General features: G+C 36.9%; 2 protein-coding genes across 4 annotated transcripts in view; one reads left to right on the top strand and one right to left on the bottom strand.

The window, feature by feature from the left end:
• The window catches only part of LOC139980018 (TBC1 domain family member 19-like), a 146,627-nt gene that overhangs the window by 1,984 nt on the left and 120,455 nt on the right, over positions 1-24,188 (top strand). Inside the window, exons 1-5 of one of the 2 annotated variants that reach the window (XM_071991363.1) lie at positions 300-384; positions 1,104-1,218; positions 6,452-6,524; positions 11,004-11,125; positions 23,603-23,677. In XM_071991363.1, the coding sequence (XP_071847464.1) occupies positions 1,114-1,218; positions 6,452-6,524; positions 11,004-11,125; positions 23,603-23,677 (375 nt within the window). In that variant the 5' untranslated portion in view covers positions 300-384; positions 1,104-1,113. Of the gene's footprint in view, positions 1-299; positions 385-1,103; positions 1,219-6,451; positions 6,525-11,003; positions 11,126-23,602; positions 23,678-24,188 lie in introns of those variants that run through there. The other variant, XM_071991362.1, reaches the window with a different exon arrangement.
• LOC139980020 (cholecystokinin receptor type A-like) overlaps positions 1-24,188 on the bottom strand; it is a 108,843-nt gene that overhangs the window by 48,239 nt on the left and 36,416 nt on the right. Inside the window, exon 3 of one of the 2 annotated variants that reach the window (XM_071991365.1) lies at positions 437-509. The exons of the other annotated variant lie outside the window; for it this stretch is intronic. The gene's annotated coding sequence lies outside the window, so the exon portion shown is untranslated. The remainder of the gene's footprint in view (positions 1-436; positions 510-24,188) is intronic. 2 annotated transcript variants of the gene reach the window in all.

The following is a 24,188-nucleotide window of genomic DNA, read 5'->3' as shown; positions in this document are numbered from 1 at the left end:
CTACTGCTTACAATTCTGTGAGTTCTTTAGCTTACAAGATCATATATGCAAAACTCTACAAACATGTTAAAGTATAATCTTGCTATGTGTGGGAAATATTAGGGTTTAAATTTGTCTTTAGTATTGCCTATAGGAGTTTAAACCTGTTCCTTTCCCTTTGTGTTGTAAGAAAAAAAATTCCACTAGTCTCTCATTTCTATTTTAATTCTGTAAAATTTTTACTTGCTGCAAAGGTAGTGCTAGTAGTTTCATCATTTGCAAATCCCTCTATATTACAGAACAATAAATATTCTAGTACGAAGCCATTAAAAAAGCATACATGACTGGGTGATGTCATAGTTAGACTTGGTCAAGTCCATATATACGTGAAGAAACACTCAAGCTGTACGTAAGCTGTTTCTATTTTCTATTTGTTCATCACAAGTAGCCTACTCACTTTGTCCAGTAGTGATTGTTGAGTTTGTTCTCTTTGCATCTAGGCATGTTTTCCAGATCACCAAATTCAATCTCTACAACAAAAAAATCATAAATTAATAGAAAATAAAGTCAGACTAGATATAGGGTATCGGGACAGGTCAATATGTTGTGTCATTTAAGTTAATGTACTACCCAAATGCTGGGCTTGATTTTCTGCCTACCATTTATGTACACAGCTTGAGTTTGATTTAAATTTGCCACAATCTGATGTTATTATATTTCTCTGTTAAAGGAAGATGGTTTTGAAACAAACAACTCTCCCTCAGAATTTGAGAAAGTATTCAGATACTGAGGTACATTCTCTCTCATTGGATGGGAATGTTAAGTGGCATTTCCGGGAACAGGAATAGACCTGCGACATGTACATGATTGCCATGCAGCCCTCTGAACACTCATCCAAAATTGTCCCATAGATTTTTCATAGGTTTTCAAATGAGCTTCTGTTGGCTTCCTCGCTCTTGGGAAATACTCAAGTAAACTAACGACAAGGTGCTGTTAAACATTTACTACATGTATAATCTGATGGAGAATGAGGAAGAGAATGACTTAAAATCATCTTTTTCCATCTAGGTAAAAGCAAAAGAACTCTTCCATATGACAGACCAGTTGTCCTTTCTTCTTTTCAGATTTATCACAATGACCGATGAAGAAACCAAGGAAGACTTTGAGGTGTTTACCATGAAGCTGACACAAGAATTGCACATGTCACAACTGTACGTGGAACTCAAGTTCACGGCCAAGGTGAGAAATTAAATAATCATCCAGTTTGAATTTGTGTCCTACTTCGTGTACTGTAAACCCTTGTGTGCAAACCAAGAACAAACAACAAAATATAACTTAATCATTTCTGTGTGCCGCAGATGCTATGCGGTTGGTTTGAAGCTTGAACAGGTCATGGCAGTTGGGCATGGTAGAGAAGAGGGGAGGGGGGGGGTTAGTGATGGGTTGGAGAAGGTGCAGTAGGTAGGGAGGCCTGTAAAGTGGGAGGCAGCCTAATAAGGTTTTAAGGCTGGTAGAATGTTTTTAATATTAACCATAATTTCAAGTCTCGAAGGAGGCATGTGCGAGGCGTACAGTAATTTTGTGTCGGTTCAGATTAAGTGCATATTCTAAAGTTTTTTACATGAACTGTACAAATAGGTAGATACATATTCCTGATGATATTACAAATATATTTTATATATTATGAACAGTATAATACTTGCATAGTGGCTGTTCATATTGGAAGGGTTTCCACTAGTATCACATTGAAAGACAATTGCTGCAATAACCACCCCGTCTGAGATTACTGAGTGCCATATATAATGACTGAGTGAACGAGAAATCAACCAAGAAAAGAAATTATCAGGTGACACCAGAGTTTTGACCATTTTAGTAGGGTCCTTTCTTATGAAGTACACTAAATGCTGTAACTCCATCACAGTCCATCTGCCATAATTACCTTGTATCTCTCAGATTGAAGTTAAAGCAGGTTTTTGAGTTAACACTAATAAATTTGAAGATTCTATGTGATACTAAAATCTACTATTTTAAGATAATTTGTTAAAAGACTAACTTGACTAGTCAAAGTTTCATTTCAATAATTCAAATAATAAACAGAGGCGAAAATCAAAATTGCTTTTTCTAAAAAAATGGGAAATGGAATTAACCCTCAATTCACAAAATGAGTCTGGGCTCTCATGTTAACCTTCAGTTGGATTTAAAATGATCTAAGGAGACACTTAGGTAATAAATTGCATTCTTACATAATTAATACTTCAAAATAAAAAAAAAACTGTTAGCAAACTGCTTATCCACTAGAGATCCTGTGTAAGAGAATGTGTAAAAGTAAGTTGGCCTGACAATTCGATCATAGCAGGATCTTCTTCAGAGGCTAAAATCAGAGGCTAATTAATACTTAGTGATTTCAACATGACCACATTTCAATCACTCCTGGTACATTTGTTAATATTATTTCAGAATTAGTGACCACCGAAGTGCTAAGGTAGTACCCCCCTTACCACTTCCCTTCTCCCTCTTCCATCCCCATCCCCAAGAAAGTAAATAAAAGTCAGAATTATCCTAGACCGTACTTGAATGAGTACATCACAACAGTTATAATACTGCTGAGCTCTCTGAAATTCCTTGCAAAATTTGAAACTTTACAAATAAAAAGTATTTAAGCTGTACAAATTTTTGGTTGTGAGTACTTTATGACCATTATTAAATTTTTTAACATTTTCAAAATTTATGTTCAGTGTCACTACCACTCTACACAATAGCCCATTTTTTCCAAAAAGTTGTCAAATTTTGTGTTGTTATATAAAATGAACACTTGCAATTCTGCTAGTGTATTGCATTGCTATCAGATTTTTCATCATATAATAGTCAGGGCTGCATTTGGCCGAAAAATTTTTACCAAACGTTTTATAAATTATTATTCAAAGAAGATGATGCTTTTCTTCAGACTGAGATCATACCTTCCTGGACATCAAGTAATAAGCAATTTTGATTTGATCTTTACCAGTTGTACCATTTTGTCGCCTGGACACCCTTTTTTTTGGTATTAGTATGGTTGTACAGTAATAATCACTTGAACAGGTATCAAGCATACGGGATCGTGTCTTTCCTTATATTTATCGGAAATAATTCTACATGACTTGGATACTACAATATAACACAAATGGCAAACATTTTTACAGGATTTTTATGTAGAATATCTATGTCAAAATACAGAAGCTGAGTACTGTAACAGTGGTGCACTATTTCATTGTACAGTCAATACCAGATTGTGCCAAATTTATCCCCAAAATTTGAAATCTCTGTAGAGAGCACTTGATATTGTGTATATACATCATTGTTGTATACATCACATGTTAACAAGTGCTCAATTGCATTTTGCTGAGAGGCAGCAGTTGTTTGGAAATGCCAAATTTAAACCTTAAAAAAAAAGACAAAAAAAACTCTTATTGGCCTCACTCTCTTGCCTCCTCTGATTGATTTGGTGAAAAACAAATTGTGCAAGCAGGGTGTTACTTTCACAGCATGACCCAGAATTTGACCATAGCGTCAGGACAGTCTCAATGATGATGATGGTGATGATGATAAAATCAAGGCGACAGATCTCGCATCTGGTTTGGGTCTCATTTACTTCGTTTAGAATGTTCTCTTAATGGCCTACGTGACAGACAAATCATGGAATTGATGATTCCATTGTCTCACGTGTGAATGTCGACGGAGAATGAGGACAGCTCTCTCTTCCAGCGTCACTCTTTTTTAATTTATTGATTTATTTATTCATCTTTTCTTTTAAGGTTGGGCTCAAGATTTGCTTTTGTACGATGTAGAAATTTTGGTATCATATCATCATGCTTGGATAAGTAATATCATTCTCAATGAAGACAAACAAACACATGTGACAGACAGAATGTGAGGTTAGGAAATAAAAAAAACAAAATGAAAAAATACAAAAATATGTAAACAAAAAGGAGTAGAACAAAAGAAACATTTAGAACCAGTCTTAATAGAGGAAAAACGTTAAAATTCAAATGGAGTTTTAGCCCCAGAATATAGTTGTATTTTAACGTTAGTAAAAGTTAAAGTCAAAAATATATTACGTATACCCTTCCCCTCTTCTCACTCCTCACTTTGTTAAACGCTGTTAATACATCCTCTCAAATTCAATCATATATTTTGTGTCCTTGTTCTTTGATAAGATCACAATTTAAACACTTCTTTATAGTTGGGTAATATGAATATTTGTGGTTTGTTTTTAATGAACATGCAAAATAGTCATTTTAAAAGTCAATCATCAATGAGTTGCGTCAATAACATGACCCTTTTGGTTTGGACGTCAAGTTTAGTGTATTAATTTATGTTCATTAGGGAATCATTAAGAGAAACAATCTACTCTTAAAATATGACAGCATAAAAAATATGGATTTAATTACAAAATGGAAATCAGAAATCTTAGAATTTGCTGCTCTTCTCTATATATCATTAAAAGTAAACCTACTTCCATATCCTTGCTACTGTACGACTGTATGGAGTATGTGCTGCCGTGTTATAATTTTTTCACCAAGTGGAGGTTAAGTAATGAGTAATTAAAATAATTGTTCCCAGCCTCGAGATTTTATCACCAGACACTTTGCATAATCATTTCATTTCATATCATTTATATGTTTCTTCACAATATAAATACAGAGAAGTTAACTAAGTGACAAAACATATCAACAACAGGGAAAATTGTGAAAGGAAGCACTCCATAAAATCCAGAGGGCTTGTCTAGTAGAACGCTCCCATAAGTAAATAGAGAGAACAATACAAGAAAACAGTAACACTTATATCCTCCCACACACCAACCTAACACGTATAAACCACCCGCCCCACCCCACCACCCACAATACATAAATATATACATACATACACAATTGAATACACACAAGCATATAAGTATGCATATACATACATATACACCCATGTTAATATAAACATGTATGCTTACACAAACACATACACAATCATTTGTATACATATTATATGTAAGGCGAGGTGGGGGAAATTATAATAACAAAGGGATGGCTATAGCATACAAAATACAAAATGGAAACTTAAAGGCTTAGTACTAGAGGTTTATAAGGGATCTAAAAATGTTGTAAGGAAAGGAGTGTACATTATGCTTAGAAGTTAAACTCTCACGAGAGTGTACAATGATCAATCCATTTTGTAAACATTTAAAATGAAAACTTTGGAAATTTTTTGAAGTTTTAAGTCATTTATGAACCATATGATAGTCAAGCTAATGACCTACTGTACATTGTAAATGAGATCTTGGTATCAAAAATGGTAATTTTCTTTACTCAACAACTCAAAAATCCTCATTAATAATGGGCTTTAGAATTGCGCATATGTTCTTGCACATCTGACCGTATATATCAAGCTAAATTTAAAATTACAATTCTGTCCATGTTTGTACACAGGTCTGTGGATGGTACTGTATTTCTGTACTTCATAAACCAAAATGATGCAAAAATTTATTCGATGGCCAAACTAAAGTAACTCTTTCTTATCCCACGTAAAGAACACAAGAGACGATGTCGTAACTTTGAAATGAATCCCCCCCACATGCTCACATGAGAGTTATGCTCACATGAGAGTTTGCATATATCTACTGAAGCTGATGACCTCTGAAGGTCGCCGCAATTTCCTTTCTTAATGCCCACCTGTTCCGCTAAAGTTTTTCGTCTAACACACTCCATCAAAATCAATCAACGGCGGTCCTCCGCACCAGAGAAAATAAAAACGGATTGAGCTCAGTTTCAGTGACTCCTCAATTACCGCAAAACTCCCTTCTGTTGGCATTGAGTTTCAACTGTGAATTATTTTAGCATGCTTAAAATTTCTTTCCAGAGGCCAAATGGGAGTATGGGGGAATAAATTGAATTGGAGTTATTCTGGCAGAAACACAAAGTGAAAATAGTTAATGAGCTTTTCCCCCCATGTCATTCCTCTTAGCTAAATCCATTTGTCTGTTTAAGGATAACAAAGACCTTACAATTGGCTTTTCCTTGATAAGATTCATATTCTTTGGGCAAGAAAAGACTAATTTTTACAAAATAACATTTGAAACTTACAGAAATATGAAGATAAAAACACTGCCCAAATTAAATTTGCGTCTCTGCAAATGGAAACTCTCTTATGCTATATCGGTAACGAACAAACACAGGGCTGGTTTTAGTCGTCTTAAAATACTCAGGTAGCTTTATTAAAATGAAGATAATACTAAATACTTTCTTTTCATTTAAAATTTCATTGATTGCCACATGTCACTGAACATTGTTAGAAATTCTGTGCAAAATGTCCTTTCTTTTAGGTTCTTTGAATTATATATTAAAATATATGATTTAAATTTGCATGCCTTAATAGATCATGTGCATTTATGGTGAACAAGCTTAAATTATTTTCTTTATTCATTTTTCGTTGCATATATACACAGGACCTGATTTGCAGTTCAAATAGTGACCAAGGTCAAATGAAGCAACATATTCAGGAAGGTTTATCCAAGACAGGTAATGTAATTTTGATTGAAATATTCATGTCGTAAAATCATAGTTATTTTCCTTTTTAGTATTGAAAGTGATTATATCTTTTAACTCACATTCAAAGGAATTTTATTGGTAATTACAATTAATAGAATACTATATAATAGCACAGAGTTGCAGTTTCTTGTCAGCCCACATGGAAAGAGATGCTAGGAAGACAGAGAAAGGATTAGAACCCTGCAGTGACATTGCTGGGGAATGCTCAATGCTGTCCTTTGTTCAAACATGCTGTGTTTTACTTTTAATACTCTCAAGTTTTTAGCTGGGAATAATTTTACACAGACCTTTCTTAAAAAGAGGGGGAAAAAAGTATAGAAAAAAAAGGTGATATTAATGGACAATTTGGAATGGTTTATGATAACTGTGTGATATTACCAACATTTATTGATTTTCACTTTTGATGCTGAGAATGTAGTTAAAGCTCAGTGACTTCGAGTGAGATATACAGTTAACACATTGTAAATGTTTATGTGATAAAACAACTACTGTAAATATACAAATAAACAATATTGAAACCTAATATGACAGAGTAATACTAGATGTTGGTAATCATCTGGTGGTACAGGGCATTTCTTTAGGGCATGTTAACATTTTGGAAGCAATTGATATGGTCTTTCATGGAGATAACAGAATCTCGTTAAAAGGAATCCAAAAGTCACCTTTGTCCTCTAAAACATTTACTGATAAATTTTGTTTCTGTTTACGGGGAGGAATCGGTTGTGACTTCTTGTCTTAAGTCTTGAACAAAATGCTCTACCTATAAATGCATAAAGTGTGGAGCTTTATTGATAAAGAAGTTAAAATGAAAACATAATTTTAAGAAATTAATTCTGACATCTAAATTTCCTATTTTGACTTCATTATATAATGCTTTGAATTTCAGTAGACGTGTCATATTTACTTGAATGACATTAAATTGCAACTGCTAATAATTAGGGTATTATGCAATATGTTATATCTGGCACTTTTGTTCCAAAAAGAATCGGGATGTGGGGGGAGGGGTTGGGGGAGTGTGTGTAGATGTGATACATAAAAAACAGCCAGAATTGCTTTAAATTGTACATTTGAGTAAAACTTAAAACATATCAGATTGTATTTATAATTGAATCCTTCTTATTCAATCAATAGAGTAAACTTCACTGAACTGACAACATATAATCAAACTGCTGTACAAACCCTTGAATCGCTTTTTCCAGAAATTCTTCTGGCATATAACTTTTAATACCGACGGTGTGTTCGAAAGATTTTTCGACAACTCTGTACTTTCACGGCAGATCAGAGAGAGCTGCTTCTCACAACTCTATCACCTCTAAAACTATAGAGGGGATTTTGGCTAGCAGAATTTAAAGAGCTCAAAATAAAAACTTGTTTTGGTGTAGTTCTGAGAAATAAAAAAGGCTGGAGGAATTTTCATTTGATGTTGATGAAGAATGGAATAGATCTGCTTTCATCTCACCTCTCGAGAATCAAAACAGATAAAGAGTACAAAGAGAAAGATATGATCAAACCTTTGGAACGGTATGAATCACAAGCTAACTTCGACCAGCAGTTCACACTGTCCCCCTGATTTAATTTGCAGTTTTGGGGAAGAGCTTTTTTTCATTTACACAAATCCAATTGGCAGAACCTAGTAGAAAATTGTTTTCTGGATTGTAATCTACTGATAGACACTGGCAACACCCCTTATCTCATTTGAGAGTGTTCCGGGTAGAACATAATGCTGTTAAAAGTGTTTCTGAAAATCAGACACTCTCCATTGACAGAAAAATATGGCGTCGCTTAATTTTCACACTTACCCTTTCAGTTGGGAGACAATTTCACTCGTGCTTTTACAGGGAAATATGTGATTGGATTCAATTAAAGAATTTATGTTGTTACCTGTCCTAGATTACTGAATTTGGGGGCTTTGTATTTTTTTTAAAAAGTTGAAAGTTCTGGTACTATACGGTACATTTTGCTTTTGCGATATGATGCTGCTGTTAAACTTGAAGCTGATTGTCTCCAACGGTAAAAATATTTGATTGAAAAGGATTTAATTGGTTGGGTGTAGATGACCCACTTAAATTTCCCAAAGAGCCACTGGGGAAATGTCACTTGGATCACAAAGTTTGGCATTTGCCTCTAACTTGTATTTTAGCTCAATACATTTAAGGTAGTTGAAAGCAAGAACCAAGTTTCTGTAGAAATCTCCTCCCTGCATGGAATGAATTTGAACGTGAATTTTGATTGCACTGCATCCCTCCTCTTCCTACTCTTCCTCCGCTTCCTCCCATCCTCTCCTCTCCCCTCCTCTCCCCTTCCCTCCCCTCCCTACTCCCCCATCTCTCATTCCCTTCCTCCTTTTTCCGTTCCCTTGTCTCCCCCAGAAATGGTAAATAGAGATCACCACTAACTTAATATTTAATAAAGCTCAATTGATGGCACACAGGAAGGTTTGTTATCTCCCTGAAGTCCGTGCCAGATTAACACCATCTGGTGCTCTAAGGTACCATATACTGTACAGTATGCTTGCCCCTTCCCTACATTTGCTGACCAAACTTAAAAAAGTGAAATGTTGGTACTACAGTCTTGCCTGGATGTGTTTGCGGAGGCCATGGGATCTTGACCTTGGTGGCCCCTAGTTTGTCATTTGGCTCACCTACGTGACTCTCAGATATCCAGCACTGAATTCATTGGTTTGAAACTAAATTGGTGCCAATGCTGTCTATATATACTTTAAACAAGAATGTGAAAAATCTGAAAACTGCCCCTGCAGGCCCCCCTTTTTTCGAGCCACTGAATATTCATGTACCAAAATTGACTGATGGAAAGATAACACCATGGAGATGAGGTGTCATAAGTTCACTCTCATTCCGACCATTAATCCTTGACCATATTACATGAATGATATACTGTACCCTTTGGTCTGATTTTTGACCATCCCTTTATCACCTCTCAACATTATGGAGAAATTTCAAGCTCTCGAGAAATAGTCTTGAAAACTTTCAGGAAATCTTTCTAATAACAATATTTCATAATATTTATCTAATAATCTTTTAAAATTTGAAATCTTTGCTATCTGCTTGTCAGCAGTGCATGTCTTCGTGCAAGTGAAGTTGTAGTCGAACATTCTGTTCTGACAGTCACCGCTTCTGGCTAATCACCAGAGCTTGCTCCAAATTGTGAGATATTGATCTCTGGTTTAGCTGTGTATAACTTCTCAGTACACATACTGGGAGGATCATTAATTGGAGAATGTTTTTTGGCATTCCCTACCCTTGCAGGCTTTAATCTAGGTCGCAGTCTCTCGGAGAGCTATTAAGCACACCTCCCAACAAGCTGCCTGGCAATGAGGAACCAGGTCTTTGCTATGAAAGGGTCATTATCTTGACCAGTAATCTCTGAGACTAAGAAAAAAAGAAAGAAAAGAAAAATCCACTTTGAATGTAGGTTACAATTTATGGGTGCAGCAGCAGGACGATGTTTAGTTACAATGAATCCTGAACTCTACGTAAAGAAAGGTGTACGGAAGGGTTTATTCTGTTGTGAGATTGGTATAAATGACAGAGGGGAAGGAATGATATAAATGCAGAGTTTTTGTCGGGAGACCACAAACATATTTATCTTGCCACAATTAATCCCAACAGTGAAAGTATTATATCAGTGTTAAAGTTGCTTTTTTAAGTTGTTAAGAAAAACTGAAGAAAACTAAAGAGATTAAAGTTTTACCCACTTCCCCACATCCCCACTCCCCACATTCCCTTCCGTCAAAAGAAGTATTATCGTAAGACAAAGTGAAATTTGTTTGCCAGGCCCACTTCTAAGAATTCCCGGATATGAAGTTTTGTTTCTCTTTAAAACTGGTACAATAAATTCATGGTAATCTATCATTATCAATATTAAATGAAATTAGAACCTTAATCTACCCCAATTTGCATTGGGAAAGTAGGAATACTAATATACCTTATTATTAATACATACAGATGTCATCGAATTGTTCAGAATGGTTTGTTTTCAAATATTTATTTATTTAAAAAAAATTAATGGACATTCCTGAGATTTTAAAACATTCACTTTGTAATAATATAACAGCTAATTAACATGTTAATTTCTGTGGTCCTAGGTGTATTTCCGTGGCAGGAGACATTAACGATAGAAACCCAGACTAGGTGCTAACTTTAGGTGAGACAGAGTTGAAATATATCAAAATTTCCTCGGATTGAACATATGTTTTGGAATAAATATGTATTAATTACAATAGTTTTCAGCATGTTTATCAGATATATTTACCCTCCTTGAGTTACTCTTTAATAGTATGCATGTTCGTGTCCAAAAATTAGGTTTCTGACACCTTGAAATATGACAGTGTTTGCGGCTTGACGTGACAGTCAATTTGAAAGTAAAATTGCTAAAGTCTGCATGCCATGCATTTATGTGTCTGCTTCTTTTCTCTTCTGGCAAAAACAGGTTGGACACGAAAACTGCAGAACGAAGTTTACCGCCAACTACTTAAGAAGTTCGACGCTAGGAGCAAAGATGTGACCACAGAGCATATCAAGGAGCCATTAGCCTACATTCGCAGAGCTCAGGTATCTTAACAAAATGTCACCCCTTTCAGAACATTTATTTGAAACTCAAGGTATCTCAAGGATCTGTTCAACTCCCGAGATGATTCCTGAATTAAGAATGTTGACCCTAATTTTTTTGGGGTGGATTATGTTACCCCGTGATAATTAACCGAGGTACATTGCATTGCTGCCTTGTATGGCGTCCAATCCACTCGGTTCCTCAGGTCAGAGAACGCCGGCTAAATTCCCTGCTCTGAGAGGAGAAGTACTTGTGAAGAGTCAAGAAACTTGATCGGCAATTTTGCGACCTTTTGAAGGGTTTTCTAGGTCAGTCAGCCATAAAACAAGTTTAAAAAGAGGACCAAAGAAAGGGTATAACGACTACGACGAAGAGATATTACAATTATTCATTATGTATTGTAATTTGGAGTAGCACTCTCCTCCATTTCTCTCGCATCTTATAAGACATTGTAACCTCGAGGGCAGAGATTATTATGTTATTTGATGGTCCTGTGCATCGATTCTTAACTTGGGAAACCGGATAATGCAGGCCTTTAGCCGAAATATCCTGTTTCAATTAGACTATTTTAATTAAAGAATTAAATATTCACTTAATTAAAGAAGCGTATCTGTTATGGAGAATAATTATCCACACACTGTATCGAGTGTCTCAGCTACTGCACAACACGTACAACTAGTCTCTCGATCCTAGGTGTGAGGAACCAATGGTTCAATGGGTAATGTGGAGTGGATGGATCGTGTAGCAGAGAGCACTGGATAGCAGCTGTACATTGACTATTTGTACTGGTATGGATAATTATTAAACCCATCTTAAAAACCCAAAAGTCAGTTTAATTGAAACATTGTGTTGCAAGTCATGTAGTAATGAGTTCTCTGTATGCTACTCATCAAGCCCTAAGACTTGGAGAGATAAAAATACTCAACCTTGTAGCCATGAGTTCTCTGTCTGCTACTCATTCAGCCCTAAGACTGGGAGAGATCAAAAGACCCAACCTTGTATCCATGAGTTCTCTGCCTGCTACTCATCAAGCCCTAAGACTTGGAGAGATAAAAATACCCAACCTTGTAGCCATGAGTTCTCTGTCTGCTACTCATTCAGCCCTAAGACTGGGAGAGATAAAAATACCCAACCTTGTAGCCATGAGTTCTCTGTCTGCTACTCATTCAGCCCTAAGACTGTGAGTGATCAAACGACCCAACCTTGTATCCATGAGTTCTCTGCCTGCTACTCATGGGCTGAATGAGTAGCAGACAGAGAACTCATGGCTACAAGGTTGGGTATTTTTATCTCTCCCAGTCTTAGGGCTGAATGAGTAGCAGGCAGAGAACTCATGGATACAAGGTTGGGTCGTTTGATCACTCCCAGTCTTAGGGCTGAATGAGTAGCAGACAGAGAACTCATGGCTACAAGGTTGGGTCTTTTCATCTCTCCCAGTCTTAGGGCTGAATGAGTAGCAGACAGAGAACTCATGGCTACAAGGTTGGGTCGTTTGATCACTCCCAGTCTTAGGGCTGAATGGGTAGCAGACAGAGAACATCTCTCCCAGTCTTAGAGCTTGATGAGTAGCAGGCAGAGAACTCATGGATACAAGGTTGGGTCTTTTGATCTCTCCCAGTCTTAGGGCTGAATGAGTAGCAGACAGAGAACTCATGGCTTCAAGGTTGGGTATTTTTATCTCTCCCAGTCTTAGAGCTTGATGAGTAGCAGGCAGAGAACTCATGGATACAAGGTTGGGTCTTTTGATCTCTCCCAGTCTTAGGGCTGAATGAGTAGCATACAGAGAACTCATGGCTTCAAGGTTGGGTCTTTCATCTCTCCCAGTCTTAGGGCTGAATGAGTAGCAGACAGAGAACTCATGGCTACAAGGTTTGGGTCTTTTGATCTCTCCCAGTCTTAGGGCTGAATGAGTAGCAGACAGAGAACTCATGGCTACAAGGTTGGGTATTTTTATCTCTCCCAGTCTTAGGGCTTGATGAGTAGAAGGCAGAGAACTCATGGCTACAAGGTTGGGTATTTTTATCTCTCCCAGTCTTAGGGCTGAATGAGTAGCAGACAGAGAACTCATGGCTACAAGGTTGGGTCTTTTTATCTCTCCCAGTCTTAGGGCTGAATGAGTAGCATACAGAGAACTCATGGCTACAAGGTTGGGTCTTTTGATCTCTCCCAGTCTTAGGGTTGAATGAGTAGCAGACAGAGAACTCATGGCTACAAGGTTGGGTCTTTTGATCACTCCCAGTCTTAGGGCTGAATGAGTAGCAGGCAGAGAACTCATGGCTTCAAGGTTGGGTATTTCATCTCTCCCAGTCTTAGGGCTGAATGATCAAAAGACCCAACCTTGTAGCCATGAGTTCTCTGCCTGCTACTCATCAAGCCCTAAGACTGGGAGAGATAAAAATACCCAACCTTGTAGCCATGAGTTCTCTGTCTGCTACTCATTCAGCCCTAAGACTGGGAGAGATGAAAGACCCAACCTTGTAGCCATGAGTTCTCTGCCTGCTACTCATCAAGCCCTAAGACTGGGAGAGATAAAAATACCCAACCTTGTAGCCATGAGTTCTCTGTCTGCTACTCATTCAGCCCTAAGACTGGGAGAGATGAAAGACCCAACCTTGAAGCCATAAGCTCTCTGTCTGCTACTCATTCAGCCCTAAGACTGGGAGAGATGAAAGACCCAACCTTGTAGCCATGAGTTCTCTGCCTGCTACTCATGTAACTCTAACACAGGAAAGGATCCAAATACACAGTCTTGTAGCCATGAGTTCTCTGTCTGGTATTTATGAACCTCTTACACTGGAAGGTATCCAAACACCCAATCTGATAGCCACAAGTTCTACTACACCTGAGCCCTATTTCGTAAATGTCAGAATTTAATCTCTGAAGATGTACATCACGTGTATGACTCAACATTGACATTTCAGAGATGTCTTTAGTAGAAGCTAGAACAGTTATGTTGTGTGCAGATAGCATAATCTTTCCAATTAATCTTGTCACTGTTTGTAGTTGTTACAGAGAGAATGTGACGAATCTAAAATACCATTACTTTTCTTAATAGCTAACCTTTGCAAAATTTTCTGATGTCTTTATATCTACAGTGATGTAAATGATCTGTTTAGCCAATTACAGTGATTATAAATCTCCATTTTAATGCAATTCTTCCATTTTATGTCAAAAAAGTTGTTAAGGTAAACTGACAAAAAAAATAAAAAGGACCCAGGCTCCCAAAAAATGCTTGCAAACTTTTCTCACTAGGTGCTTAAGTTATGCCTTTGGAAGACAACATGACTTTACTCTTTCTATATTATTTCCTAGAGTGTTGCATTTTGTTGTATCTAGATGTATTTTGTGTATTGAATTGCAACATTGAAGGTGGGTGTACAAGTTTTTTTGTACATTATTTTTATTGGCGGAACTTGAGAATTTGACTATTAAAAGAAACAAATCCCTTCCCTTCACTTTACAAACAAAAACAGTGAAAATAAAAGAAAGAAGAAAAATCAAGAGAAGAAAAACAACAAGGTCTCTTTTCTCCAGTGGATAGATATGTCACTTAGATGATCAAGATAGATAAATTTCAGTCTGAGTTTTGAGATGAAGAAGGTCCTCACAGTGATAAGATATGGAAATTGTGTCATAAATTATGACTAAACAAGGGGCAACCTGTCTGGATTTCAAACACCATGGAGTGAAGCTGCAGGCTTATTAAAAGTAATAATAAAAAGAATAATAATCAGCAGTTGGTTTTTCGACGCTTATAAAGCGACAGGAGAAACCCGCAAGGGCTTATGGATTACAACTTACACGTCCGGTGGCTTACAATTAAATTTTTTTATTCAAATTTGGAATCTTTTCAATTAAGAAAGTCATTTCAGATGGGAAAATAGTAGATTGCTCTTGGATGAAAAACCCACCTTACTATGACCCGTCCGAGTATCGAACCCGGAACCTCCCGATTGCTAGGCCTCATTGCTTCAAATTTATGTATGCACTGATGAAGAAAATTTTTTATCTTTGTACAGACATTCTGAAAGTTAGTAAAAGTTAAGAAAAATTTATGGGCAAATTTCCAAGAAAGTGGGATATGGAGACAATTCCTGTCTGCACTTTCCTAGATCAGGAAACTGAACTGGAGCTATTTTAACAGGATTATATGACAGAGTTACTTTACCAAAGAATTAGTCTTGACAATATCAGAGATAACTTTCTAATTATTATAAGTTCACTGCACCTAAAGTTTGTAATGGCATGCAGGTCAGGAAATCCAAGCGCCTTTCAGCGGCGGCGATAAAAGTGATTTTCTTTCCTAGTCCGTCTACTTAAAGACCGATGCAGTAATTGTAAAAACTCACTGTTTTGTTAGGCTATATATACGCCATATATCGCCACCTAATGGTCGTTGCACTTTGTATTACCACTTTTCACAAATCTTTCTCCTCTCCAGTTTGTTAATCTTGGCCCCTCTGTTACAGTAGGGGAAAGGATACATCTATCTTGCCAATGTTTACACAAAACGTTTTACTGCCAGTATAATGAGGGTGTTGGAGTGGAGGCCCTCTGCAGGGGTTATATAGTATGTTTGTCCTCCGATTGGTGTAAATCAAACCTAAATTGCTGATCAATTGCTAGGAAAGTAGTGGGACAATTCTTCTGTAAACTGCAAAAGCACATGTACCTTCCTCGATATGTTTTATAGCAGAAAGTAGACATGTTTTTTAACCTTTATGACGTCAGTGGATTTAACCACCCTCAATTCCTTGGAGATTGTAGATGGCGTGAAAACACTTGAATTGCCTGCAGGATGTACATACTAAATCACGGCAGTGGAAAATTTCAAACCATTTTGCGCATTTATTTAAAGACTGGATGATACTGAATTCTTGTATTTCGCTCTGGAAACATCGGCCCTAACAGATTGTGATAAAATGTTTTGTAAACATAGTGGAAATGATATCTGGGCATCTTCTCAGAGATTTTGGAACCAGATTATATGTATTTTTAAACATATTTCATTTGAACCTATATTTGTCTTTCCACAAGAGACTACATATAAACATACTGGCTTCATTAAAAGGTATAAGTAAAACATACTTGTGGAAGGAAGGCTTTGGGCTGAACAAAGTAGAAGAAAATTTGTATCTAGTTCTTGTAAAGAAGGTTGCCTTAGTTTTGGGATGGGAAATTAAGTTGTCACTTTACCCAAATTGTGGACTGATTAATGAGATCATTTCAAATTTATTCTAGTTTAAATAGCAACTACTGGCAATCTCCTGCTATCTTGTGAGGTTGGGATGTTTGAGCATGTAGGAGAATTATATAGTTCCCGTAAGTTTAAGATAATTTGAATATTTTCTTTCAATCATGAAATTCAATATTTGGTTGCCTTTTGTGTTGATCATCCAGTTGGGACAAGGAGTTTTGTAATCTGTACTTTTATGTCATGCTTAAAAGCACTTGTCCTGACAGTATGAGCAGTACGAATATCCTGGTACTATCAGCTATAGGAATAGGAGCTGTTCATACTGACAATATTACCAATGCTTCAAAGCATGATATGATGAGAGTACCATGTAGAGTGGTATTAGCATTGGGCCAATTGGCTGAGTTGAATTTAATAAAAAAAATTGGAATAAATTTGAAACTGACATAACACAAGAATAACAATATAATCAAATTTTATTCCAAAGAATGAAGTTCAAGTCGCAACTAAACATAGAAGTTTTCAAATATGCTTTCTGCATTATAAACGTGTATCTTTAATAGCCTAATTAAGGAAAAATAAACTTGTCTCGCGGCAAAATGTTCTTATTCGGTGATCTCATGTAAGACTGGGAGACTAGTTTGATCACTTTTAACCTAATTTTGAGTCATAATCTCTGGATTTGTTAAAGTTTTTGACCAAGCACACACACACAAAAGGTAAATTCCTTTAATTTAACACTGCTATTTAAGTACAGCCAGTCGTTGTCTTTCAAGTTTACATGGTTAAATGAATTGTTTCAGTATCATTGTCTTGCTTATCTTGTGTATTTTAGCATAATTCTTACATTTATAGTTTCATATATATATGCCAATGGCTGATGTTGACAGCATCATTACAATTATGTCATTTCACAAAATTAGCTTCTTAATCTAGTCCCACAAAGTGTTATTCTTAAAGCCCCACAGGCATGCAAAATTATGTTCCTTGCAGAGTTGATTTAATTCACAGAGGCACTTCTGAGGGAGACTTCAATGTTAGTTCATCCGAGTGATGCATTGGTAAGATTTAATGCATGATTCCTTGCGAATATAGGATGATACGTTCAGGTTGCTAAAGTAGGTTTGTGAAAGGTTGATTCAGTCGACTGACATCAAGGAAATTGTTACTTAAATAACACTAATCAGTTATTAGAGACTCTTAAACAAATAAAACACTATAAATAGAAGTCTACGTAAATGAGGTTTTGTTGACTCTAATTGCCTTCGTATATCGGCAGGCAAGTTTAAGCCATGCAGTTGGCATGTGTGTGTACGGTATGATCTGTGCATGTGTGGGTGTGTTGACTTCATTGAATGTTCAAGGATATGCTGCCTGGTAACACACCTTTCCTTCGGGGGACATCATGTACTTCCGAGTACTCAAACACACGTCCTCGAAATATTTTATGTGCTACTGCCTCTTTGATATCGGTAAAGCCTTCTGCTGAAAATTGAACGATGTCCTTCAACTGGTCATAAGTAAGTAAGTAAAACTTTATTGATCCCAAAGGGAAATTCATGCACTCGCTCATAAAACAATGAAAATGTTACAAAAATAGATGTGTATATTGTACAATAAGACAGTAAGAATAATAAGAAAAAGTCAATATATGAGAGTCAACGTAACGAAACCTCATTGAAAAGCTTAATTGCACGGGGTATGAAAGAATCTTTGAATCTATTGGTTTTGAGACACGGAAGTCTCAACCTGCCACTGCCTCTGGACATCTGACTATTATGAAGTAGCTCATAGAGGGGGTGGGTATGGTCCTTCCATACCGCGTCCAGTTTGGACTCGAGAAGGCTGTGGTAAACCTAGTCAATGGAAGGCAAGGGTTCCCGGACTACTCTCTCCGCTTTCTTAATGATGCTGTTAATACGATCTTTTTCATGTTTGTTGACATTCCCACCGTAGCAAATCAAGCAATAACGCCAAATCCCGCTAATGGTACAATTATAAAACATTTCAAGGATGTCATGACGAACATCAAAATTCGACATCTTACGGAGGCAGTACAGTCTAGAATTCAACTTTTTAACCAATATATCAATATGATCTCCCCATGCCAAGTGATCATCCAGCACTACCCCAAGATACTTATATGACGATCAAGATACTTATAACACGATCAGCTACACTTCCTTTGACAACAACAGGTGGTGGAGGATTAGTATTGCGACAAAAATCAATAATCATTTGTTTGGTCTTAGCAACATTTAGTTGGAGGAAGTTAAGATCACAGTAGTTCACAAATGACTGAATTTGACGTAAGTAAGCTTCATCACCATTACCATTGACTAAGCCAATCGTGGCAATATCGTCAGCAAACTTGATGAGTGAGCACCCTGGATCTGATGACCTGGCGTCGTACGTGTAAAGTGTGAATAGGAACGGTGCTAGAACTGTTCCCTGGGGTGCCCCTGTACTTGAAAGAATAACATCGGAGAGGCACCAATGGCTGAGTTTCACCAACTGAGTTCTGTTAGTTAAATAGTTCAAAATCCAGTGAATAAAACCACCGGGAACGTCCATATTCATAAGTTTACTGACTAAAATATGTGGCTGGATAGTGTTGAATGCAGACGAAAAGTCGAAAAATGTCACACGGGCAAAGAGTCCATGGCAAGAATGTTCTAAATGAGATATAGTTTTTGAAGGATCAAAAGAATGGCATCTTCACAACTTTGATCTGATTGGTATGCAAACTGGAAAGGATCTAAAAAAGGAGTTACAAATGGTCTAAAGCGTTCTAAAAATATACGTTCACAAACTTTCATTGGCACAGCAGTGAGGGCAACAGGACGTAAGTCATTCAAACATGACATTGCACTGGTTTTAGGTACTGGTATGATACATGATTGCTTCCATAAGTTAGGTATAACACAGGTCGTGAAAGATTGATTGAAAATATGCGTTAAAATGTTCGAAAGTTTTATTGCACATTGTTTTAAGACCTGCGGGGGGAGAGCTTGTCTGGTCCGGCAGCCTTCGATGAGTGGAGTCTTGACAAGTGACGACGAACCTCCCCTTTAGTAACCGTGATATCACAGTCAGAATTTGCGAACTGCTGTTGAAAATCGTCGTGTTCAGCTGAAAAATCCTGTCGATCGAAACGATTATAAAAGCAATTCAGTTCGTTCGCATATTCTTCATCCACTCTGGGTAATAGGCAAGATTTTGGTTTATTGTTGTAACCACTCATCAAGCGCACGCCTTCCCAGACGCGCTTCATGTTGCCACCAGCAAAAATGCCCTTCAACTTTGTCCTTGTACGCTGCCCTCTCCTCGCGAATAATCCTTTTCAGTTCAGACCGGATTTTCTTCAATCCCTCATGATCTCCTTTACTGAAGAGCCCCTTCTTCCTATTGATGACGTCCTTTACCCGTTTCGTAATCCAAGGTTTTTTGTTAGGATAAACTTTAATCTGCTTTGTTGGAATTGTAACTTCAACACAGAAATTGATGTAATCGCTTACTGTTTCCGTCAACTCATCCAAGTCCCCAGCAGCATCTATAAAGGCATTCCAATCAGTAGCATCCAGTTCAGCTCTAAGATGTTCTAAGCTGTCTTTGTCCCATTGTTGAACAGTCACGGTCGTTGGTTTCTGCCTCTGAACAATGGGTCTGTACTTGGGTAGTAAGTTGATGAAGTTATGGTCGGCATTACCAAGCAGTGGCAATTGAATGGAGTTGTAGGCATCCTTTATGTTTGAATAGAGCAAATCCAGGGTATCAGTAGCTCGTGTTGTGAAAGTCACATGTTGATAGTAGTGCACATTACTTTTCTGGAGGCTACAATGATTGAAATGTGTGTGGGAGGGGGAGGGGAGGGGGTGGTGGATGTGTGTAGATGTGTGATGCTTGTATTTAACACATTAAATCACAAACGATAATGATCATGGACCATGTACCTCTGACATACAGTATATATACAAATTGCTTCCCTATATTGGCAGCATCATATTCAGATGTCAAAATGTGAAACTTTGATTCAATGTCAAGATATTATTCACCACAGCCAGAATGTGGTAGAAAAGTGCAAAAAGTGATTAATAAATAACTCAATAGGCTAAAAATTTTAACACCCATTTTACTACCAGTTTCGATATCTACATAAAATATGTCATCAATTAAGCATTTGTGTAATACCAACGCATCACTTGGATGAACAAACATTGAAGTCTCCCTCAGAAGTGCCTCTGTGAATTAAATCAACTCTGAAAGGAACATAATTTTGCATGCCTGTGGGGCTTTAAGAATAACACTTTGTGGGACTGAAAACCTAATTTTGTGAAATGACATAACTGTAATGATGCTGTCAACAACAGCTAAAGGCATATGAAACAAACCCAAATTATTGCCTTGATATGATAAGGAATTTTTTGCGACAAACAATTTGTCGGAAAAGCTAAGCATTTTATTGGATCCTGCTCCATTTCGGAAATTTAAAAGTCTTAATATCTAGAAGGAGTTATGTCTGGGAGCTGTATTTTTGTAAATCTGTGATGTCATTGTGTCCCCAGCACTTTGTGTTTTTGTTTTTCATATTTTCAAGTTTGGAATGTTTAAAGTTGTTATAAACTTTGTATGATATCAATTCCATCAATGCTGCAAATTTGATTCAGCGTAACCTTAGTAAGGAGCGTCTCACCGTTAGAGAAAACTAATAACTTGAATAATAAAAGTTAAAAAAAGAAAGAAAGAATGAAATATAAGTGGCTTGATGCCATATTTTAGACTTGTTCAAGTCTTTAGACTTATATATATGTAAATTAAGGAACAATAAATAATGTGATCTGCTTATCTCCCTAATGGAATAAGATATGTCTCTTAGCTGTTAAAAGGATTTAATGGTGACAGACAATTTAAAACTTATATTGAAGAGAATCATATGTTTGATTGAATGTGACCTTTATTGACTGGCTAAACCTTCAACTACTCCAGGAGATTGAATTACAGTAGGGGGTCTGTGATGTCATCTGGGCAAATGCTGCTTGCCAGCATTTAACATCTACAGTACACTTTTATAAACTTCTTAACGACTTATCCTTGAAACCTGATACGTTTTGGAACGTTTGCTTGAAACTTTAGCTGTCAAAGTTGTCTGAATACTTAGAATTTCATCAAAATGTATCTTTTTTGGGGTAGAAATATTTTTTCTGTGGATAAATGATTGACAACTTATAAAGAAAAATCAAGGCAATTTCAGCCGAAGTGCCCTGATGACATCATCCATTCTGCTAATTATGCCAGATCAATGCATTTACAATATATTGCAAAATGTTAAAAATTCATATCTTCTTGGTATCAATTTTCATCAATTTTGTTATTTTCAAAGCAATCATCTATGGCCACCAGAATATCCTTGTAAAAATTTATTCTCGAAAGAAGAAAATATCGGTTATGTAGACGAATAATGATGGTATTGGGGTTTTGTGCCTCCTTTAACCTTTAATCTCTCCATTGGTGGAAACAATTTGAGTAAGTGGGTTTAGAGACATGTAATATCATTCCACTTAAAAAACTACCCCAGAAACCAACATGTTTAGACATGATCTTTCTTTTGATCTAATCGATTGGCAATTTAAAAGCTGGTTTATTTTAACATGTAAATGAGACATTTAGTGGAACAATTTATGACCTCCTGCGTGATTATGAGGCATCTGTTGCAGCCGAACGTTTCTCCCTGCAGCTTAAAGACAGACTTGTATACGCCACCGGAATGATACGGTTCAAGCCTGTATTTCTAAGAATAGGACGTAATTCATCTATCTTTCCACTCTGTTTGGATACAGGTGATTCACAAAAAGCTTTTAACAATTTGCGAACGGAATCAACGACCTGTCTAAATGGATTTTTAAGATTCAATTTGTATATTCTAATCTGTTCCTCCGTACAATGAGTCCGGTGTTAGGTATGGCATTTTTTAAGTCGCTTTCATCCCCCCCACCAAGTAAACGCCTTGTAATTTTTGATGTTCCAAATGTAAGCAAACACATCAGTCAGTTCCCTTAAACTATTTCTGAAAGACAGTTATGTGTCGTTTCTCACTTGTTTGTCCTAGAAACGTAGGAATCAAGTTCAAGGAAAAAGAGAAAGAAAGAAAAGGAGGCAATGAAATTAAATTGCACTCTATTAAACCAACAGAATCATAAAACTAAAAGTTTAAAAAGAAAGAAAAAAGAAGTCACTACTGAAACTTGATCGAAAGAATACGATTAGTACCCAACAAAATCTCGGCCATTTTACTCATCTTCTGATGGAAAGTGGATTGTAGTTTGCATTTTGTAGGCAACTAACAGTTTGATGAAGAAGGAAATTTTAGTATCGCAACTTAGTGAAAGTGCTATTAATAACTTAATCATTTTACTACTGATGGATCTGGAGGGAACTGTATTAAGAGAATTAAATATTAGAAGTAAGTGAAGATAAAGTCACTTGATTTGATGGTTCTACTTTTAATAGTGTATCGAGCACAAAGGATAGTGACTAAGAGTAAAAATCAGCATTTTAATCCAAGGGTTCTGGTCCCTTTGAGGAGAGAAAGAGCCTGTTTCTCTGGCATTTTGAGTAAAAAGGGCGGTAGAGTGTTGCAGTTTTTGGTACCCTGTATGAAATTGAATGCTCCATGTTTTCTTTGGTATTCTGTGTACAATGGTGTTGCTTAGTCTGTTTCTCTTGTTTTTGTTTAAAGAGGTAGAGCCCTGCTTTAGTTTGTGTGTTTTGTGTAAAAATATCTGTTTAAACTGCATGGTGCATAATTTGTGTAAAATGTTGGAGGGTACACCACCATTATGGAATTATCTGTTCACAGTTTGAAAGTGCCTCACGGTCTAAAGAAGGGGGGAAGGAGGGGGGATCAGTGCCTCCCAGTCTAAAGAGTGGAGGCAAGGAGGAGGGTGTGTGGGAATGTACATTGCACCAGACTGACATGCACTGTAATGTTTTATGGTGTTCTACCATATCCTCACTGTATTACTGTTTGAAATAATGATATGCAGAATTGCTTAATAATTCTGGAATCTTTTGTCAATTCTTCATGTATCGTATTTTTCCTCCAAATTCCATCCACAAGAAAGAAAAAAATCAGCAAAGGTATGCTGTCATGTTTCACAATGTTTAAAAGTCTCATCATTCGACTGCAACGTATTGCTTTAACTAACAACCAGAATGTGTGTCCCGTTGCGGCATTCACGTTGTGTTTCCTTATCCCGTCTTTCTTTCCCGTCTCTTTTTCCAGTCGTCTTGGGAGAAGAGGATCTTAAAGAGTCTGAACAGCATGTGTACGGAGCTGTCAGTGCCTCTAGCCCGCAAAGTAAGTCTTCCAACCTTTTAGCACTTAGCCTGTTTGTTTCCATACATGTCAAACTTTTGCCAATCCCTCAGCCTCCAGTTTCAATTTATTAAAGAGAACCGAGGAAAGCCAATTCTCCCGAGTCGCAAAATCTGGTCGGACGATAAATTTGCGGAGAGCGGTAGTTACCAGGATCCCTGATTGATAATGCCGATTTTCCGTCCCATTCTACGGCTTTGCACAAGTTGGCTATCTCATCTCTTCTCTGCCTCTCTCTCTTTCTCTCTCTCTTCCTCCTTTTTTTTCATCTCTCTTTCATCACATATAAAAGTTAGATGTTCATTGGTGTAAACAATGCAAAATGTAAATTACTGCTATAGATGGAAGGCCATGGAAGTATAAGAAACAAAAAAATTCAAAGCTTATCCATGGTTTATATGAGTGAAGTCTCTTGCCGTCTTCTGTTCGGTGAGAAACATTTACATTTTCGTGCACGTATTTCAAACAGACGATGAATCAATTTTAATCTCGG

This window comes from Apostichopus japonicus, chromosome 14 (assembly GCF_037975245.1).
Source record: "Apostichopus japonicus isolate 1M-3 chromosome 14, ASM3797524v1, whole genome shotgun sequence".
Classification (NCBI taxonomy): Eukaryota; Metazoa; Echinodermata; class Holothuroidea; order Aspidochirotida; family Stichopodidae; genus Apostichopus; species Apostichopus japonicus.
The sequence above is the reverse complement of the archived record's forward strand: the minus strand, read 5'-3'. Positions and strand labels throughout refer to the sequence as shown.